This window comes from Onthophagus taurus, chromosome 8, assembly GCF_036711975.1.
Source record: "Onthophagus taurus isolate NC chromosome 8, IU_Otau_3.0, whole genome shotgun sequence".
Lineage (NCBI taxonomy): Eukaryota > Metazoa > Arthropoda > Insecta > Coleoptera > Scarabaeidae > Onthophagus > Onthophagus taurus.
The window spans coordinates 1,969,379-1,992,946 of record NC_091973.1 but is presented as its reverse complement, the minus strand read 5'-3'; the positions used below and the strand labels follow the sequence as shown (position 1 = coordinate 1,992,946).

Genomic DNA, 23,568 nt, shown 5'->3' with positions numbered 1-23,568 from the left:
GTTAACAAAGTTTTTAAATCAATTTTTTTTATGTAAGGGTAATTTTTTTGATAAAATGTGAAACGGCCATTTTAAAGAGGGTTCTTTTAGCTTTATTTTGATACCAAACAAACCCTATTCGCTTATAAAGTTCGAGAGTTATGCCGGGGAGAGACACGGGAGCACGACGACGTCACGTAGCGAGGGTCGTTTAATTCGGATTTTTTCATTTTTTTTTAATCCAGGGGTCTCGCATAGTTGAAAACTTTTTCGTAAAAGCGCGTTCTTTAGGGCTTTATTTCGTTACGGAATCGTAGGCGCGATTTCCGGAGAAACGTGTTCACGTGTAGGTGCAATTTCGATGAACGCGACGTTCCGAGAACCGCGTAAGGGTCCCAAAACGACGTTTTGCGCAATTCCGTCGCCTGAATTCTTTATTTTCTACGGCGACGGCGCGATCCCTGGCGATTCCGAAGTACACAAACTGGTTACAGTATAAATTAGAAACGAACGTTCGCAATCGATTCGAGCAAATCTTGTTACTAATTAACGAAGGAGATATCTAACGAGGTTAGCCCACGAATTGTACCTGGAAGTGCGACCGGCGATAAGGAAACGTTGGAAGTTGTCCAAGTGGATTTTGGCTTCGCCGACCCGAATTTCGAACGAAAATGAAATTTCACGTCTATCTCCGTTCGTTCCAACAATTTTTGAGGACATCCGTATTCAGAGGAAGACGCAAAAAGGTGCCAGACAAAAAAACACTGTTACAACTCGAGTGGAAGCACTCAAAGCGGTCTCGTAAATATTCGAAGGGTAACCGGAAGTCGTCTTTATATAATGAGGTAGGGGTGCAACGTTATGCATTTAACATTATATGTGCCAAAAGTAAGGGAGCACTAGGCATAACGCATATTTTACCGAAACATATGGTCCAACAAGCACAACGACCGTCGGAGTAACATAGCTTTCGCTGTTTATTCCACGGTATCCCCAACTCGAAACGGCAGTTTTCGGTCTTGCGTGTTTATTTTCTTGCAATTTTGATGCCACCCGGTTCTCCGCAGGGTGCTTCTACAATTATTTATCTAAACTACTTAGTACAGAATCGTTCCTACTTAAATTAAACGAATTATTACACCATAAAATTATACGTATATATATATATATATATATATACTCAATTAAAGAGAACTGAAACTGAAGTAAGAAACACTTTACTCAAATGAAACTTTCTCTTAAAATCCGGCACTTGAGGATATTTCGAAACCGAATTGGACCTTAATGCGCTCCTTTCGACACTTTGAAAGGGCGCTTTGTCGATACATCTGCGGATTCGGAGGAGATTCAAGATTCGTTTTATCCTTTTTTCGGGGAAACTGGGAACGTGGAGAGTTTAGATGAGGGAGTTTCCTTCTGCTTAGTCGATCAAATTCAATTAATTTTGCGAACCGTTTTGTCACTCTACACAATGTATAGATAACACAATAAAGGATGGGTGAGAGAATAATGGGCGTGATATTCAATGGGCCATAGTTTAAGCATAACATTAACGGGGTAGAATGGAAAGTGAAAATGGGGTGATCTAAATTAATTTGTAATTAAATAAAAATCGTTTTTAGATGAATTTTTTCATTATAACTTAAATGTTAGTGTGTATAGTTTCGCTTGAATGGTTGGTGTGTGCGGTTTGCAATTGCAATTGCGAAAGGTACGATTTATTGTAAGAGCGGGATAGATTTATGTACCTTTTGTGCAATAGATTCGAAAGTGTTTAGGTTTAATTGCAATAATTAACGCTTCTAAGAGACACACTTAGGCGTATGATGTCAAACGAACCCGAACATACCTGCGCAAGTGTGGCAGGTGTGTGTGTATGTGCGCGCATACTTAGCCTAAGACCGATTAAAGCCGTTCGAGACCGGCGAAGAAATATCTTAACGCGCCCGCTTATTTATAGCGTAAATTTGCCAATATTTCTTGCGGATATCACGACGTCGTCCGACGCCTTCCTTCTTCTTACTTGTTCTTTTTTTTTAATTTATGCGCCCGAGAGCGAAAAAGAATGCCTACAATTGTCAGCACATAACAGAAACACGATAATTTACACGTCTTCTCCGGTCACTGCGTTCCACGGCAAACAGTCCCCAAAAATTTTTGCCAACATAACTGCGCGACTATAATTTTTATCTTCTGGAAACCGAAAAACAAGACGCCCTGCGCGCTGACACCTTATATTTTCGAAACCTTGTAGGCTTTAAAACAGGAAACACCGCCCCTTCTCAATTACTTCAAAAACCGCACATTGTATACCATTACAGCGCACTTTAAAGACAAACACAATCGAAAAAATAAAATAAATAGGAATCGAAGAAAAGTAAGGTAATCCTCGCAACCTCGCATTTTATAATTCAATGTGACTCTTGTAAAACTTTCTTTCAATAGAATTTTCCGGAGAAAAGAACCTTAACTTAGAAGATTATTCGAAGGGAAAGGACCGTTAAGTACGGTTTTGCAACGGTCCGCCAGTTCAGAACGAAACGGGCGATTTTTTTCAGAGCTAATTAAAAATTTTAAAGAAACGATTCCCAATTATTTTTACTTATATTCCTCTAATAAAATCATTTCGAATTCACGTAAAGGAAAGGAAGAGACGATTAATAATATACAAATATATACTATTCAATACCCTTGCTGATTTAATTCCGGAACATAGTCAGTTTCAATTTGCGGTGAGAGTCTAAATGTCTCTACATCAACTATTTATAATGTGGAATCTGGATAGTTTTCAACAATGTACCGGATACATGAATATTCAATGGCGTTAAATATTTCCTACAATTCTCCATCTAAATTTGTTCCCTATACGTACGAAAGGGGTCTTTTGTTACACGAGAAGGGAGGGATTTGAAATGTCCTTGTGAACGAACAAGGGGAAATATATGCTAAATCGGAAAAATCGTTTTTGCGCAGACGCATCATCTATTTCAAACCTAAAAATTTTAATACGCTTGCGCAAAACAATTTTTTTATTTCTCTATGAAGACTATAGAAAGAGAATTGTTTGTATCAAAATATTTTTCAAATAAAACTTGTTAAGAATTAAAAAAGGAATAACTTTTGTTGGTACCATTTTTTAAAATTATTAATTTTTTAATTTCCCTGTGAATAGTATAGAAATTTAATTCAAGATTATTTTTCTAATTATTGTTTGTATTAAAATATTTTTCAAATAAAACTTGTTAAGAATTAAACAAGGAAGAATCTTTGTTGGTACCATTTTCTAAATTATCAATTTTTTAATTTCCCTATGAATAGTATAGAAATTTAATTCAAGGTTATCTTCCTAATTATTGTTTGTATCAAAATATTTTTCAAATAAAACTTGTTAAGGATTAAACAAGGAACAACCTTTGTTGGCACCATTTTTTAAAATTATTAATTTTTTAATTTCCCTGTGAATAGTATAGAAATTTAATTCAAGATTATTTTCTTAATTATTGTTTGTATCAAAATATTTTTCAAATAAAACTTGTTAAGAATTAAGTAAGGAACAACTTTTGTTGGCACCATTTTTTAAAATTATCAATTTTTTAATTTCCCTATGAATAGTATAGAAATTTAATTCAAGATTATTTTCTTAATTATTGTTTGTATCAAAATATTTTTCAAATAAAACTTGTTAAGAATTAAACAAGGAACAACTTTCATTAGCACCATTTTTCAAAATTATCAATTTTTTAATTTTCCTGTGAACAGTATTGAAATTTAATTCAGGATTAGTTTCCTAATTATTGTTTGTATCAAAATATTTTTCAAATCAAACTTGTTAAGAATTAAACAAGGAACAACCTTTGTTGGTACCATTTTTTAAAATTATTAATTTTTTAATTTCCCTATGAATAGTATAGAAATTTAATTCAAGATTATTTTCCTAATTATTGTTTGTATCAAAATATTTTTCAAATAAAACTTGTTAAGAATTAAACAAGGAACAACCTTTGTTGGCACCATTTTTTAAAATTATCAATTTTTTAATTTCCCTATGAATAGTATAGAAATTTAATTTAAGATTATTTTCCTAATTATTGTTTGTATCAAAATATTTTTCAAATAAAACTTGTTAAGAATTAAACAAGGAACAACTTTCATTAGCACCATTTTTCAAAATTATCAATTTTTTAATTTTCCTGTGAACAGTATTGAAATTTAATTCAGGATTAGTTTCCTAATTATTGTTTGTATCAAAATATTTTTCAAATCAAACTTGTTAAGAATTAAACAAGGAACAACCTTTGTTGGTACCATTTTTTAAAATTATTAATTTTTTAATTTCCCTATGAATAGTATAGAAATTTAATTCAAGATTATTTTCCTAATTATTGTTTGTATCAAAATATTTTTCAAATAAAACTTGTTAAGAATTAAAAAAGGAACAACTTTCATTGGCACCATTTTTTAAAATTATCAACTTTTTAATTTCCCTGCGAATAGTATAGAAATTTAATTCAAAGTTATCTTCCTAATTATTGTTTGTATCAACATATTTTTCAAATCAAACTTGTTAAGAATTAAACAAGGAACAACCTTTGTTGGTACCATTTTTTAAAATTATTAATTTTTTAATTTCCCTATGAATAGTATAGAAATTTAATTCAAGATTATTTTCCTAATTATTGTTTGTATCAAAATATTTTTCAAATAAAACTTGTTAAGAATTAAGTAAGGAACAACTTTTGTTGGCACCATTTTTCAAAATTATCAATTTTTTAATTTTCCTGTGAACAGTATTGAAATTTAATTCAGGATTAGTTTCCTAATTATTGTTTGTATCAAAATATTTTTCAAATAAAACTTGTTAAGAATTAGACAAGGAACAACTTTCATTGGCACCATTTTTTAAAATTATCTACTTTTTAATTTCCTTGCGAATGGTATAGAAATTTAATTCAAGATTATTTTCCTAATTATTGTTTGTATCAAAATATTTTTCAAATAAAACTTGTTAAGAATTAAGTAAGGAACAACTTTTGTTGGCACCATTTTTTAAAATTATTAATTTTTTAATTTCCCTGTGAATAGTATAAAAATTAAATTCAAGGTTATCTTCCTAATTAATGTTTGTATCAAAATATTTTTCAAATAAAACTTGTTAAGAATTAAACAAGGAACAACTTTCATTAGCACCATTTTTTAAAATTATCAATTTTTTAATTTTCCTGCGAACAGTATTGAAATTTAATTCAGGATTAGTTTCCTAATTATTGTTTGTATCAAAATATTTTTCAAATAAAACTTGTTAAGAATTAGACAAGGAACAACTTTCATTGGCACCATTTTTTAAAATTATCTACTTTTTAATTTCCTTGCGAATGGTATAGAAATTTAATTCAAGGTTATCTTCCTAATTATTGTTTGTATCAAAATATTTTTCAAATCAAACTTGTTAAGAATTAAACAAGGAACAACCTTTGTTGGCACCATTTTTTAAAATTATTAATTTTTTAATTTCCCTATGAATAGTATAGAAATTTAATTCAAGTTTATTTTCCTAATTATTGTTTGTATCAAAATATTTTTCAAATAAAACTTGTTAAGAATTAAAAAAGGAACAACTTTTCATGACACCATTTTTTAAAATTATTAATTTAATAATTTCCTTAATTTCCTACTGTTTTCACGCAGACGCATAATCTGTTTGAGAGTAAAAAATGTGAATACGCTTGCGCAAAACAATTTTTTATGAATTCCTAATATCGAATATATCTTCCCTTTGTTACACGTGGAGGCTATTTGAATTGTGCTTGTGAAGGGACATAGGGTAGGAAATATAAGAAAAATCGTAAAAGGCAATATCACAAGTTATATAGATTCATAAATGTCACACGAAATGAAAATTCAGACAATTATAGGTTCCGAGATTCCCGTTGAAATATATTTCGGAATCTTTTATGGCGGAAAAGCCAATTTCAATCGCTTCTGTTAAGCGCCGGGCTTCATTTTCCTGCGCCAGATAACAAATAAAGGTCCCGGGGTCATAATTATAGACCGCGCCGTTCGACGTTCGACGAAATGAAAAATTGTACCTTTCAAAAGTTTCTATTTACTGTTGACTTTTTCCTTAACGACTATATTCATTCATCATTTTGACGAGTGAAAACCCGGATTTTTAAAAGTAAAGCGGAAATTAACAAGGAATTACTTTAAAATAAAAAAAATAACACTTCCGAGTAGAGGTATCGATTCCATCCCCTTTTCAATCGAGGGATGAATATTTCAATATCTCCCTGAATATCAAACAGGCTACGAAGTATCTACTACCCGTCCAACGATTCCGGTATTTGCAATTTTTGGAGAAACATATCCTATGCATTTTCTAGCGACAATCCAAAATTGTTTTTCCAAATCCTCATTTATATACATACATTTTTTTTAACGAACTATTTATTAAGAGGCTATAGTTAAGTGGGAGTAAATCGTGGAATTAACTCTTAATGTTACCGGATCGAAACGTGCGAAAGCGAAAAGTCGATTCGAGCAAGTTTGTTTTGGCCCCGAAGCACGTTCCGGTAGAAGCATTGTATCTCGGCGGAAGTTGGTCCGGGAACTAATGCGATAAATGTCCGGGGCGCGAAAACTTTCTGGTCGTTTTAAATTTCGGCCACGTCTTCGGCCGCTTTTCGTATTTAAATGTCTACGCGGCCGTAATTTCGATCCCGCCCGAGGTTGAAAGAATACAAAGGAAAAAAAATTCGGAGGAAACGTTAATAAATAACGCGTAGATTTTTCGGGAGGTTGTTTCGGTGAATTTTAAACTTCCCCCCCACGAAAACCCAAACGGTGGAGGTTCATACAATATACCGACGGTGGTGTGTGCACCGCTAGAACCCCCTCTATTGATTTTCTAGCGATAACTTGCCAAGGGTTTCTCCTAGTTTCACTACAAGGACTCGAGTTACGTTCAGGGGGGACGACTCCTTCGACGACGCCCCAACAAGATTTCCATTCGTTAAACCTTCAAATTCGATTGTCTCTTAAATTTTTTTCTAAAACCTAAAAGAAGAGTTTTACAATTCCCTTTGATCGTCACTCCAACCTAAAAATTTTTATTACTAAAACAATTAATCAAATTCATTCAAGCAGATCTTAATGGAAATTTGATCCATGGAAAGTTATTGCATGTTCAAGTCATGAGGAATAATGGACACTTCATATAGACTAGGCATAATCTCAAAAATGAAATATTCGATGCAAGATATCTTGATGACTTTGATCTTAATTCAAGACTTTATATAAAAATGATGTAGATTTTATGCGGGGTTGTCTCAATGAAGACTTGATTGCAACCTTTTGCAAACATAATAAAGAGATTGATCGAAGCATAATGAATCTATAAATAAAATGAAGGGCATCAAAAAGATTTGAGTTGTTAACTCAATTGACTTCAAAATGCAACCTTAAGCAGACTTGATAAAAACTTTATTTTGTACTGACTTAACTTGCTAGAAACATGGCGAGAACTCGATACAAAGATGGTATAAACTTCATAATGAGTCATCTTGATGCAGACTTTTTGAAGACTTGCTCCAGGAATAATAAAGATTTAAAGTTGATTTAATGCATACATCAAGTCAGGAAGCAAAGACATAAGGAGATTTTATGCAATCTTTTATTAATCTTAAAATATATAAATATTAAGGATTCCAATCCGCTTTCAAATTCCTACATAGCTGTGATTACATAAATGATGAAATCCCCTTTCGAATCACTTAATATCTCTGTTAATAACCCTGTTCTGTACTACAGTGGTCAATGCATGAATATGCTTTTGCTCTTGGATCAGTATTTAATGGGCAGCTTCCAAAGGGGTGTAATTGGTAGCCTATTGAGTCGGTTATTATATAATACACATATTCAGTCACATTGATGACATCAACGTGCACCTTTAATTTTTTCTTTTTGATAAATATAGTGTATTGAGGGTCATAAATAATCTATTATTTATACTTAAGTGCTTTTAAAGAGGTTATTATTTATGCTAATCAAGCCATTTTAACATAACCTCATAGAAGATCATTGTAATTAATTAAGTTTTTTAAAAAATATTTATCTTTAACAGGCGTTTCTTGGTGATTCACCAAAAAAGAATAAAAAATTTCGTTTAGGTAACGTAAGAAGGATGTTTGTTGAAAAGAAATTCTAAAAGAATTTTTACCTGATTCTATTGTAGTTAAAAATTTGTAAGAGGGGTCATTAGTTAATTTTTGGTTTTACCTGAGCCACGACGTCGAAGGTAAAATACGCTTATCGTAAAGTCGGGGTGTTATATATTGCGTTTGGAAACACGGATATCGACCGGATCTACGCAATAATTACGGTTCTTTTCGTTTAAAATATGGCGACGAAGCAGGCGATGGATCGAGGCGTTTTTGCGGGAAACAAATAATTTAGTTATTAAGTGTGCGAAATAATCGTACGAATTCCGCGGCTTTGTTATTAAAATGTTGGAGGGATCGTTTTGAGGATTTTCCGAAAATTTCGCGCATTTGCATTTAGATGGGGACCTCGACGCCCGTCGATATTGATTGAACGCGCTTAATGGCTGAATTAGGCCGTCTCGGCGTCTCCAACCCAACTCCATTATTCAAAACGATTTATTCAAACAAAAAAAATATTTTCGAGTTTAAAATCTAAAGTTGCAGACGTTGATAGAAAGGAGTGGAAATTAAACAATGTTAAACCCCACAAGAGGACAAACAAAACAAGAAAAAGCACGACATTTAAATCAGATAAATAAAGAGGTAGAACTATCAGCACGGAAGAATTTCTATTTTAGTTTTAGGTTGGAGGGAATCACGCAAACACCACGCCAAACTAAATACTAAACGTTTGTTTTAAGATCAATTTCCCAACAGGTAATTTCATTTTTGCTTTCTTTTAAATCAATTTAAATTTTATCTATAATATTACATGATTAGGTTTGTGTAAGTAACGTTTTTAATTAAGCGACAAAAACATTTGGTGTTTACAAAAGAAAAACAAATGGGGTCGTTTTAAACCATTGATTGTGAACTGTTTATTTATAGAGAGTTTTAGAAGTAAACGAAGAATCATGTGCGCGCCATGTGCCGTTGAACGTTTAATTGTCGGGAAAGCAGGGCCGGATCGAACTTGTCCCTTTATCGTACCATTTATTTAGAGGTTGGTGGTTATTTTTAGTTTGCGAGCAGCAAGTGATTTCTAGTTTCCCGGTGACAGTAACTAATCGTCGACGCGTGCGAATTACGAAAGAGATTTTAGATAACTCTACGTTTCGGAGTTGTAGTTCATCTTCAGGATGAATTTTAATAATACTCGATATTAAATAAAAACTTGCAACGTTTTTTCTTTCTTTTTTGAGTTAGTGGGTTGGAAAATCCTTCGGACCCCTTAATTGATGGCGCAAACAAGTGTAAACCGTGAAACGTAACGGGCGGCGATTTACTTGGGCGGCAAAATCCGCGGCCGCCGTGAATTATAAGTTCAATCGCGCTCGTGTTTGACCGACGAGGGACAATCCGACCGTTATTGTACCATCACCCATAAAGTGATGCCGGGGCTGTCGGTCGTATTGATTTATCTCGCGCGTGGGGTGCCTCGCCCCTGCTTTTCCTCATTTCTCGTTCCCCCCTTTAGCGAAGGTGTAACCGCAAGGGTACACGAGCACCTACTCCACCACGCTTTCCAAAATCCCTCTCTCAAACCAAAATAATTTTTAAAATAAAAAATCCTATTTCAAAATATTTCTTATTATAGTATGCAACCAATATCACAGTATTTTTATTGCAATACGCGATTTGCGTATGATGCGTATTGCACTGTGATATTGGTTGCATACCGGATACGATAATTAATTAACACACTATGTGTTAATAAGATTTTGGGTATAACACGAAAATTTTGAGTTGTTTGGTGGTTAAACAAGTAACAGCGAAAAGGGTAACCCGAGCCTAAATTAAGTTGTTTATGACGTTGCTATATATGCGAAAATGTTACGAGGGAGTTAGCAAAATTTAAAAGCGGACGCCGAGGGCGGTTTTTTGGTGAGTTTATGTGGCCGCGAGGAGTTCGCCCTCGCCGTAAACGAATGGGGATATAAACTTCTCCGTGTCACGAGGCTACATTATTTAAGGGACACCGTCATAAACGGGTCCCGGAAATATGGCACCTGCATAATTAACGTACTAATTACAACAAGATTTTAATACTTTTTCATTCTCGAATTGTAGTATTAAAATCATATTTCATGGTAAAACATTACACAATGCGCGAATGGGAATCGCGCACAAACTTTATCGGGCTCTGTGTGCTATTTTATCCAATTTAACCGGCGGTGTCAGCGTTCCGTTTTCCTAATGAACCTCATGTACACGTCCCTTAAGGTTCCGTTTACGCGACTCTGACACCTAACGGGTTAATAAAGGTGCGCTATTCCCAGGGAAAACGCCGCTGTTAATACACAACGGAAACAACAAAATAAAAGCTTGAGTACTCACCGGGACTTTTCGCCATCGTTTCCGATAAAAACAGCGTCGAGAATAGCAAAAGGCCGTGAAGGGCCACTCCATATCTGGCCATGACACACTTCCCCTAAAACAAAAAAAATTATTAAATTATATAATGTTCAATACTATTCAGAGGGAAATTAAAATTACGTTATTTTGAAAAATTTTATTAATCAAAGTTGTTTGGAATTTAATTCTGCACAACGTTTGTTTATAAAAAAATTTGATATAATCAATAATTATTTATATATTATACAGGGTGAGTTATTAGTATCCCGGCGAAAGAAAAAAATATTTAACGGTAACAAATTTTAATGCGACTTGGTACTTTATGAGATTTAAAAATGTGTAAGTAATAAAATATGCAATTGTTCTAACATATAATTTATAACTTTAGAGAAAATAAGATGCACATGTTAAGAGATACCTCAAAGTCTTTTATACAACGCATTAATACTTATAGAAGAGAAAACGGGCGACATTTTGAACAACTTCTAACTTATTATTCTTACTTATTTTCAAATGACAATAAAAAAAAAAGTGTCAGAAAAAGGATAGAATATATTACATTATGTCACCTTTTTAAGTACAATAATGACATTTTATTATACATTTTATTTTAAATTCTAAATATCACGAAAACTATTAAAGTTAGACATATGACATACTTATTATTAATTAAAGGGAACTTTATGGGCAATTCAACTAGCATACAATATATATAGGGTGTTCACCCTGTATATATAGTGTGTTAATTAATTATCGTGGCCGACGTCATCAATGCAAGTATGCAACACAATACGCGATTTACGTATTGTAATACCAATACTGTGATATTATATATATATATATATATAAGATGGAACTTAACCATCTGTTCAAGGAAGCTATTTCAGTATTCGTAAGGCTTCAAAGACTGCAATAAGTTGGTTAAAAAATGAGAATTTCAAAAAAGTTATTAAGCAGCAGAATGGGAGAATCTGGAATAGAGTAGTTTTCGATCAGCAATGTTGGAGCTAAAAGATGAAGGTTTAATTTGAGCGCTATTGGAAAGATATATGATGCTTTAGATACGCAACTCTAATAACATATTGATGTAATAAGAAATTTTAAATCCGCATAATATTACTAAGAAGTCAAAGACCTCTCGGTTACAGGAATTGCAACGCAATCTTCTGAAGTAAATACATTTGAATTATAGCTGCCACTTTTCACAGTCTTTTCCAAGTTGATTCGCTTTCCAAATTATCTTTTTGCAACATTGATACATTAAACAAACAATAATCATTCGGACGTTTAGAGTTTATTGCTTCGTGCTTGGCTCCGTCAATGCCAAATACCTTAACACATTACATGGTTTAACATCCTTCTTCAATGTGTATACATTGAGTGGTGCAAGTATTTCGCCCGTATATTGTATGTAAAATGAATCACTCTTCTAATTAGTAAAGCTATGAATAATGTGGTTATATAGATTTTCCAGATAATTGAAAAAAAATTACCTTGAAAATATGACTCATCTATGATGTTAGATATAATATTTGATTACAAAGTCACGAGGTGTATCTATGTAAGAGGGAGTAGTAAGACATGTAAATGTAGTAGATTGAAAGTTTCTTAAATAATATTGAAAATGAATAGCTTAAATAGTATTAGTGTAGGAGTAGTTGAGATAAGCTGTCGTCCAAGGAACCGTGGCGACACCTCCATTATAGAAATGACAAATGAGATTCCGAGTAGTCAGGTTGGTAAAACTAACGTAAATTCCGATAAAATTTAATGGATGGCAGCGGAGGACAAAGCTCGGTATAGATTAAGCACTCGCGAGTGGGCGAAACTTATAGATATAATTTGACGGAAGACATACTCGTAGGGTTCGGGTGTTAGGTGTCGCTGCTTATCGCCTCACATCCTCGTAGTCAGCGGGGCCGCCGCGTACGTGACGGCACTTCAATTAAAAGTCGCGCGAACGAAAAAGGCCCACGTATAAAGCTCGCATCGGAGACAATGGCGTTCGGAATTTCTCCTCTCGCCCGACAACTTTATCATTTACGAAATCCCCCTAAAGTATAGTCGAACCCGGGGGCATCGCGTAATGAACTTTATGCTCGCGATCCATATGATCTACTTTACGCACCGCTGACACACGAAATAATTAACGTTGGAAATTAATATCTCCCTTGTTTAATCATAGTAAACCGATGGTAGTTAATAGGGCAGCGTTTTTTGGGAGCTTTTAGAGAAGAGATGCGGTCGATTGTCCTGTTGGAGAATTGAGAGGACTCAAAAGAGACGGTAGGGTGAGTATCGGCCGCTTTCAAGTGCCGAAATTGAACTGAGGGGACTTAAAATTGTTTCTACACTGCCAAGGGGGTGGCCAATCAAGCGTCGGGAGGGTGTTTGGGGCCGCGTCGGAGAGGCGAGGGACGCCGGCGGTCGTGATTAATACACTAGTGGCATGCGAACGCGTTCTGTGGATTTGGCAACGCCGACGACGACCATCGCACGTTCTCTACCTGCGACAAGGGGTTTTTAGCTTTATCTTATCAATTCTTGAAACTGAAAACAAATGTTTACACTTTACAAAAGCTTTTGGGGGCAGGTAAAGGCAGGTCCCGGGAGCGGCCTCCCCGACTCAATTATGCGCAGATTATTTGGTAAATGGCAGTGGCGTGTCGTTTCGCTATTACGCCGGCCATTGATGTGTCTAGCAATTTCACACAATCGCCGTCGGGGGCGGTCGTAATATATCAATACTAATATATCAGCATATTTTATTCGGTCGCCATTTTTCGACTAGCGCTTATCCAAATCGTTTTATTATGAAAATACCCTCCAACCTAACCGCCATCTACATTAACCCGTGTAACTACGTTTCCTACTAATTATTTTTGCGATCGTACTTTATGTATATACGTGTTCTATCTTTGCGTGTTCTCTTTTTACACGACCACTTTCTTGTAATCATTTTCTTTTTTCTCTTCCACTACTTGAAAAATTTTATACATATAATCATATGTTGGAACTACTTGACGGCTCATTTTTCATATAAAATATATATTTTCTTTATTTATTTATTTTTTGTTTTGTTTAGTCAAGGTCATTTAAAACCGAGTCGCTACATCCAAGACCGTCAAATATAATGAAAAATGGAAAATAATTTTTATGTGTTTTAATATCCTTAAAAATGTGATTGAACCGAAAAGCGAAATTCCTGAGACGATTATGAACGGGGTTTATGTGCTATTTACGTGGTTTAGTCAAGGTCATTTAAAACCGAGTCGCTACATCCAAGACCGTCAAATATAATGAAAAATGGAAAATAATTTTTATGTGTTTTAATATCCTTAAAAATGTGATTGAACCGAAAAGCGAAATTCCTGAGACGATTATGAGCGGGGTTTATGTGCTATTTACGTGGTACTTTCTCGGTTTTAGCGCTTTTAAACGGGGCGCCTCCGAGTCCCGCGGCCCATTCAAGCGTCGCGGCGCCGCATTGGACCACGTCCAGATTGGTATACGCGACGTTTTCGTCGCCTCCGCGTTCTATTTTCGCGTTCTTTCATAAGTGACCCGCCATCGATCGTCCGGTAATGAGTGGTAAACCTGCGACGTTTTGCGCAGACTCCAAACGTAGACGCGACACCTTATAACCTTACATTTAAAAACCGTACTATATATAAGTAATTCCGCTTAAGCGGAATCGAACTCATTTTGTAATAATATGAAATATATTTTTGTTTGCTTGATAAGAATAGTAAATAGCAAATAATAAATAATAAAAGGATGAATTGTTATTGATTGAGGATATTTGTGTTATCTTTATGATTAAACATCCTGGATGTTGATATCGTCTTCGAGAATTATTCACTTATTGTAATATAGGCTACGATTTGCGGTTATATTTGTAAGTTAGCTACTGAACGGAGTAATGTCACGTAAAAATGCACATAAATCAACCATTTCGAGCGTTCGTGAATATGTATTTATTCGGCGACGTAATCGGGAATTGCATCTGCACATAGCGTAATTATGTTCCTTTTATGTAGGAAGAATTTAAATTTTTTCGAAAAATTTCATTTTCGAATTATGTACATTTAAGTTATTTATGTAACGAGGGAGTAAATTGATACTTTTTAATACTAGTGTGATATTTTAATTTCAAATAACAGCATATTAAACAAAAAAACCTTTCAATACATATTTTTGTTATTTATATACAATTTATTTATATAAAAAATATTAAAAAAAAGTGTTGGAAGTAAATTTTTCCGACGGCAAGTGATGAAAACAAGGAAAAGTGTATTGAAAGGGAACAGCTGTAAAACGGAGGTAAAACATATTGTTAAAAGCGTTTAAAATATTAAAATAGCTAAATAATAAATTTGGGAGTAAATGAAAAATAGCCGCGGGCGCAGCGGCGCGAGGTGAGCTGTCGGATTAGCAAGCGCGGCTTTGTTGTTCATCGGGAAACGTATAAAAACGCAATATTATTAATAAAAAACGTTGGGGTAATGAAGTGTCCGCGAAATTCGGAATTTCGGAAAATGATATTCCCATTCGGGGAAATCGCGCTCGTTTGATTTATGCGCCGCGCATAAATTATAAATCCAACCGGTTCAATTAAAAACGAACACCAAAGAACTCACACATACGCAAGGAAACTTTTTCATTTTACATTCAATACGTACTTTACCAGTAGGGTAACGTATTTTCTTCTTCTTCTCCTTCTTCTGGAACTTTGTGACTTTCGATGAGGAGAGCAAGTTCCTGCTCGGGCATAGTGTGTTAATCCGGGAAAAAAGAAAGAAATAGAACCCGGCTCTATTTTTAACTATTCGCCACCGATTCGGTTTTACACATATCGATGGGGATTCTTATTGTTACTAGTGGAGTAGTAACACATTGCATCTCTCACATACACATTATCTCGAGATACCGTTTTCGTAACCGCACACACAGCACGAAACGAAACGATGCCGCGCAATGTACTGGCGAAGTGTCCGCCGCCGACGAGGAGGAATCACAAGGCTGCCGGAGCCAGAGTGTATCGCTCCGGGTCATGCGCACTACGTTCGAACGTTCAATTTTGAGGGATTCTCGCCCGGTCGCCAGGTAGTCATCCGCGATCCCTTTGTTTGCCGCGCGGGGCCGCTATTTATTTAAATTAAAAACCACCCGATTCGGCGGCCACCCCGTTTACGATTTTATTTACTATAATTACCGTCATTTTATGGGTCAATTCTCGCCGCGCGGCCGCCAGAAATTTTCATAATAACCGCGTTAAGCTTGTCCGGCATCAAAACGCCATGGTCTCGCCTTTTTCTTCTCCTCTCTTTTCTTTTCTTTTCTTTATCCATCTCTTTTTTTTTGCTTTAGCTTTAATCCTCGACTTTAACTTCTCTCGACTACTCACGTCTACTCACGTCGCCACATTCTTTTCAAACTTCTTGGCCCTCTAATGTCTTGTACGCCTTTCTACACCTGTTTTTTTTGCGTCCATGTCATGGTTCTATTACTCTTTATAACTCCCATGAAACAATATCTTAAAAATTCTTTTTCATCTTCTTATATAAAAAAAACATCCAGATTTGAAACAAAATTTTATAACCATCATCAAAGATATATCATATCAAAAGTTTTTCACAACATTCTTTAATACTTATAATACCATAGGATCATTTGGAACCCCAAGAGATAATTAAATTTTCTGCCATTTCTAAAACTATATTTAACAACCAGACCCAGAAACTTAGAAGAAAAATGCAAAAAGATCAAAAGACCTATTCTGTTCTGGCCAGAAATAATTAGAAAAACTTTTATTAAAACAACTACTTATTTGCAGTTGGATAATTTTAAAGATAATATATTAATAAATAATTACCATAAAACTTGAAAAAGTAGAAGATGAAATTTAATCATAATTAAACGTAAAAATTAAAAGTATAGGTCACATATTGTTTCTTCGGTTTAGTGTAGATTGTAGAGCTTCGGCCTCAAACGATCTCTGCTTAGTGCAAATTGTGGAGCCTCGGCCTCAAGCAAACTCGGCTTAGTGTAAATTGTGCTGCCTCGGCCGCAAGCGACCTCGGCTTAGTATATATTGTAGGATCTCGGCTTAGTGCAGATTGTAGAGCCTCGGCCGCAAGCGACCTCGGCTTAGTATATTTAATTATTACATCTAATGCCATTTTTGAACATGTCACCTACCATTTAATATTTAGACAAAACTATATTTAACAACCAGACCCAGAAACTTAGAAGAAAAATGCAAAAAGATCGCAAAAAGCAAGAAGATCAAAAGACCTATTCTATTCTGGCCAGAAACAATAAGAGAAACTTTTGGTATAAGTGTCAAAATTGAACAGAACTACAGAACAACTACTGATTTGTAGTTTGATAATTTTAAAGATAATATATTAATAAATAATTACCATAAAACTTGAAAAAGTAGAATATGAAATTTAATGATAATTAAACGTAAAAATTAAAAGTATAGGTCACATATTATTTCTTCGGTTTAGTGTAGATTGTAGAGCCTCGGCCTCAAACGATCTCTGCTTAGTACAAATTGTGGAGCCTCGGCCTCAAGCAACCTCGGCTTAGTGTAAATTGTGCTGCCTCGGCCGCAAGCGACCTCGGCTTAGTATATATTGTAGGATCTCGGCTTAGTGCAGATTGTAGAGCCTCGGTCGCAAGCGACCTCGGCTTAGTATATTTAATTATTACATCTAATGCCATTTCTGAACATGTCCCCTACCGTTTAATATTTAGACAAAACTATATTTAACAACCAGACCCAGAAACTTAGAAGAAAAATGCAAAAAGATCGCAAAAAGCAAGAAGATCAAAAGACCTATTCTATTCTGGTCAGAAACAATAAGAGAAACTTTTGGTGTGTCAAAATTGAACAGAACTACAGAACAACTACTGATTTGCAGTTTGATAATTTTAAATTAATAAATAATTACCATAAAACTTGAAAAAGTAGAAGATGAAATTTAATGATAATTAAACGTAAAAATTAAAAGTATAGGTCACGATATCATAATGCATTTTTTAGGTAAATTTTATGTGCCATAATGATTAAAGAAAAAAAAAAAATAAAGAGAGAATACTGTCCTCTCACCTCGTTTTATGAGTATTAAACCGAGTACACGTAAAAAAACTGATTACGTTTGCGAGGTGAATTTTATGTGCTCCTCGTATAAATAGAAAAGCAGCGTATTAACGTCGTTTGAAACGCTATTATAACTTTTTTTAACTTAACCCGCAGGCAAAAGGATTGAAAGGATTTATTTGGCTAATTTAGTATTTCAGAGTTAATTTTTTTTAATTTTATCTGTCCTTTCTGCGCTCCGCTAAAACAATGTCCGTGTTTTCAGCGTTTAAATTAACTCGCTTTTTTTTGTGTTTGTTTCTTTTTCTCGTTACCCCGATTTTGGTTTCAGAATTATCTGGAAACGTAAATATTTGCGAAATGTTAACAAATTAAGTTACCGGGTGCATTTCGAGAATTCGTGGATTAATTTCGTTTTAAATGCAATTATAACTTTTCTACTCGGCACGGAGACGCACACAAAAAAAAATTGAAAGGATTCATTTCGCTAATTTAGTTTTTGGCGCTCGGTCGCGCGGGATCCAGATAGGAGGGGTTTTGAATAGGGCCATTCGGTGATGTTTTAGAATAGTTTCGCGAACGAAGGGGAACCTCGAGGCGCGTTCAATTTTCGCCAGCAGTTTATCAATGAGTGCCAGACGTGCGGGGTTCGACACAAAAAATAATCCATCTCTCTCTCTTTATCACACTTTTTCCCACTCAATTTTTCCCTCATCAAATTTTGTGTAAAAATTGTTTACACCCTTTTCAATTATCATTACGCATCCTTTTTGGACCCTCATGGCACAGGTGTTTTATTTAATTAATAACCAATAGAATTAGTAGGATTCAGAAAATGAGTAAAAGTGGGACTTGGAATGATATGGGTAGGAAAAATTTAATATGTAAATTATTATACAAGTTTGGAGTTTTTTTTGTTAGCACAGAATTCTGTATCAATTCCTTGTAAAACTGATCAATACTGAACAATGGTTTTACTTGAATTGTTTTTGACGAATAAAACAATGCTATCATTATCGATTTTTGATTATTTAATATTTTATGACTTCTTTCTACTTTCCAAGTTTTTTTATAAACGCTATAATATTTTTTGCCGACGATTTCAAGAGGTGCATCTTTATTATTATTATTATCACTTAACCGCAATCCAAATTCGCCTAGCTATATTATTTTTGCGATTTAGTGTGGATTGTAGAGCAACCTCGGCTTAGTGTAAATTGTAGGATCTCGGCTTACAATTAGTATAGATGATGGTGCCTCAGCCTAATATGTTTAATTCTTACATCTAAGGTGTACAAAACATTTTTATGGTAATCATACAGGTGGAATAATAATAAAATATTTAGATTTTTAAAGAGAAGGCATTTTCTCCCCATTTTGTGTAGACGAAATCCCTCTCCACTTATCATGGCATATCTGTTAGTCATCCGTTAATCCGAGAAAATATGACGTGTTTATTCCGACGTCCTTCCGTCGTCGTTTCGCATAATGTGGACCATATGGGTCCCTTAAATCGATTGTTACCCTCGCTTACTCATCGGCTTTTAGCAACCCCAAAGCGGCATAGGAAATAAAAAAGGAAAAAGAACAGTCGAGTAATTAAAACATTTAGAAGTAAAGGGAAAGGGGAGGTGAATCGTAAATCAAGTCCTTTGAGTAAAAAATGCAAATTTAAAGCGGCGTGTGTTAAGCGAGCAGCGACCAAAGTTAATGAATATGCACCCTTTTCCGGGAGGAATCGTCCAGAAATCGTAGTCGGTGGAGGATTGTGACGTCACGGAATTCACTTCGCCATCTTGACGCGTTCGAGATGGTTCAAAGTGTTCGACTCGCCCCCTCCGTTGAGTTGATCGGAAAAGAGCGAAATCACGTTCTCGCCGAAGTGAACGTTTCAATGCCGGTTAGGCCTCGGCACAGTGTGTGGAACACGGTAACTAGGTGCATTCGAGGGCATAAATAATAATTCTCGACATTCTTCGCTTCGCGAACATTAAAAAATAATTATGTTTACAGTGTCGGTCGGTATTTGTAATAAATTACAAGTACGACGTTTGGATATAGAGAGAGCACTATGGCTCGCAATCCTGCCCATGTAGGTGTTGCCAACAGTCGAAGAGATCTTTCGCAACGTCGCATTTATCAAATAGTTCTGAATTGAATTACTCCACCGGATCGTGTTGCATATTCCGTTCGTATTTTTATATCGGAAGGCCGTCGTCTGTGCACTTAGTTAGAAATTGCGTTTATCGCTTTCAAATGTATTCGATTGGGTTAAACCCGTTTTAAAAACAGCAATTATTACTTTATTAAATCGTATATGAGTCAATTGTTTCACGTTATTTCTTGATGACGCTTATCAAGAAGTGTTCATTTTTATTTTTAACGGGTGACGACATCGCGGAGTCATTCAATTAATATACATCCCGTTAAAAATGTTACGCATTCCTTTAAAATTAAAAAGTCGATTTTTTAGAATTTTCAACAAAATTTTGATGATATTTGAAATGAACTTGTGGTGTATTTGATTGGTATTATCCATCCTAGTTGATGACAGGAAGCTAAAATCGTCCATCCCTAAAACTGAAATTATCCCCGAATATAAAAGACTTGTTCTACGTGACGTAAAAATCAATAATGTACAAAATCCGACCGCAAACAAAGCGTGAACTATAGTTATAATTAAAACTTGACAAGCAAACTTGCAAGAGTTTGTTTTAATTAATGTTGCCGAGATAGATTAGATTTTGATTCTCCCTCGATATTTAACGTTATCCGAAATGGAAAAAGATTGGGGAGGGGAAAACTATTAATCTGATTATCGGTAACATTGCGGATATGTCACTGTTAATATCTACCGCTCCAGCAGCAGCTTTTCCGCAAAAACCGGGTCAACGCACGGATAACAATTCGAGTGACCCCTTCGTATGAAAAACAAAAAATAACATCCACCTGTGTCAGTTTATATCAGGATATATTTCCGTATTAATACCAAGGCTTGGTATTCGGGCGAAGCCGGTTGTTTTCAGAGTGGTTCAATGGGATTATCGACCCAATGGCGTCGAATAATAAGGATGGTGGAACATCGCACGCGCGGTAGACCATTTGAAACGAATTTGATCGTTATGCCGCTGCGAATAAGGACTAAAGGTGGTTATTTGCGTTCGCGCGCGAGGTAAACAGGGTTTTCAAAGTTCCTTTTGTCGAGCCGGCATCAGTACGTCATACCATTTTGATGAGCGTTCAGTATTGAACGAGTTTGCATTACATGGTGAATTTCGGGCGACAAAAGCTGCGGTTGGGACCCGATACAAAATATGCCGAGGGATAAACACCATTGTTCGTTCAAACGCTTTAAAAGGATTACCAAAAATAATTAGTTTCATCTCGACAATCATCTTATTATTACTACTTTTACCACTACAATCCTTTATTTATTTCCCACAAAACTATTACTTCATTATAATAATAATAATAATAATAATTCACTTTATTGCCCAACAAAGATCAATTACAGGACAATATTACAAGAAAAAGAAAATAAGAAATAACACATGCCATAAAACAAATATAATTCACATAAACACTCTTACACTATTATTGATTGTTAGTTAGTTTACACATCCTCTGCACCGGGGAGTTGGCTAAAACATTGGATCTGCAATTCCTCAAATAAAACTGATTTGTACTACGTGTTATTGTTAACCACAATCCAATTCACCTTGCACTAACTTCTGCAAAAACTTAATGCACTGGTCATCTCTTCTTACGTCTAGTGCAGAAAAATTGTGACGTCGCAGCAGGGATGCGTAATCCATTCCACGATCCGGGTATGATCCGTCCAGGCGTAGAGACAAATATTTGAGAAATCTCCTCTGAATTCTCTCCAATATAAGTCTATGACACACATAATGTGGCGACCAAATTACAGAGCCATATTCCAATTTGGACAATACAAAGGTCTTGTACACACCGATATCAGAAAAAGCACGCGAGGTGCGCAAAACGAAACCAAGCATCCTCGCTGCAGAAGATGCAATATTTTTGATGTGAGGTACAAAAGTTACAGATCCTTGATTGTAGATAATTTCTCAAGAAGAACACCTTCTATATAATAAGAAGATGGAAGAGGAGACAGCTTGCGTGTAAAACTAACTGCACCGCACTTATTGGCATTAATCTTTAGCTGATAACGGTTACACCATTCCACCAAGACATCCAAATCCGACTGAAGATTGACAACATCACGGTCCGCAAAAATAGGTCGGAATAGTTTCAGATCATCCTCATAAGCTAGTACGCTTGATGAAAATTTGTCTAGAAGGTCAGTCAAGAAGATAACAAATAGTAGATTTGAGCCCTGAGGAACACCAGACCTAGCCGTAAACTCCATAGACGCATAACCGTTGTAGTACACATAGTTTATACGACCTGATAGGTAAGAGGCAAATAGTTTCATAAACTTAGGAGATAAGCCAAAAGCACTAAGTTTATACAAGAGGACGTCATGATTAATCATGTCAAATGTTTTAGAAAAATCAGTCATCATCATCTACCTAACCGCCCCTATCCAAAGATTCACAAATTACCTCAGTAACCACCGCGAGGTTGGTAATGGTCGAACGACGCTTGATAAACCCATGCTGATATGGTGACACAAATGACTGAACCTGTGGATAAATCATTTTGTAAATAATCTGTTCAAATACCTTAGCGAAATTGGACAATAACGATAATCAGTAATGTTGGTACGTTCGCCATGCTTGAATACAGGAACAATGCGTGAGCGCTTCCAAAGTTTAGGAAACGAGCAAGTGCTTAAGGATAGGTTAATTATTAAATGAAGCGGAACTGCAAAAACTGCACAGCAATCACGCATGAAAAATGCAGGAAGATCATCATCACCAGCAGTAAATTTATTAGGTAACCTTTTTAGGAAATGAAGAACCTCTTCTTCGGTGACATCTGCAACAAATACGTAGAGTGTACATCAACCATGTTATAAGCAGAGACACCAGAATATACTCCAGAGAATTGATCTGCAAAAGCATTAACTATTTTTTCAGGATCAGTGTAGGTGGACTTATCACGCATCATTTTTCCAGGAAGTCGAGAGGTCGTTGTTTTCTGTCTTATATAATTCCAAAAGTTATAGGATTTATTAAAAAATTATAACATTTTTAAGTTGATCAGGTGATGTCATTAATTCTAAGTTTTTTAGCCGAGATCCCTTGCAATGTGCTGATCCGATCAGATGTGTTATGAGTTTCGCATTTTTCTTGATATTTATGAGAGCAAAAGTAATTTGAGAGAAAAAAAATTGCTATAACTTTTAATCTGATTTCAATCTATATGTTTGGGATTCACGTTGCAAGATTTAAATTTAAACTATATAAAAAACTTCTTACTTGCTTAATATCAATTTATTCGGAACCGGTTTCGAGCTTAGCTCATCATCAGCCGAATCTACGTAAAAAATTATATTATGAACAAATAAACATAATTAAAAATATAATGATGTTCCCTTCCATAAATAATTAAGATATCTGCTGTGACAGTTAAAATCAAACAAACTGTATATATTATTGCAAACATTACTTTAAAATAACATTATATTAAAAAAAAAAAAAGTATGAAGTGAGATAATTTTTTGTTCGGAAATGCGTCATCTGAATTCGATTATATATAGAGCAAAGCGATAAAGATAGACAAATATCACATTGAACTGTGAACGTATAGTTGATACAATTCGATCGTGACGAGTGTTCCATTAACATATGGTCCCCCAATGCCGTTACCGTCCATAAAATAGATGTTACCTAAATCACATATCAAAATGCAACTGTCCCACCCTAATGCGAACTGAAATCGCACCCCACCCAATAGAGTTCCCCTCTAATCTATTGAATTAATCGGGTTGAATATATA

At 34.9% G+C, this 23,568-nt stretch overlaps 1 protein-coding gene across 13 annotated transcripts in view; it reads right to left on the bottom strand.

Moving 5' to 3' along the window:
- Positions 1–23,568, bottom strand: part of LOC111425201 (Calcium-independent receptor for alpha-latrotoxin) — a 64,934-nt gene that overhangs the window by 20,822 nt on the left and 20,544 nt on the right. For 11 of the 13 annotated variants that reach the window (XM_023059057.2, XM_023059056.2, XM_023059058.2 and 8 more), the window contains exon 3: positions 10,515–10,608. In XM_023059057.2, the coding sequence (XP_022914825.1) occupies positions 10,515–10,608 (94 nt within the window). Of the gene's footprint in view, positions 1–10,514; positions 10,609–15,214; positions 15,526–23,568 lie in introns of those variants that run through there. The other 2 variants (XM_023059060.2, XM_023059059.2) reach the window with 2 other exon arrangements.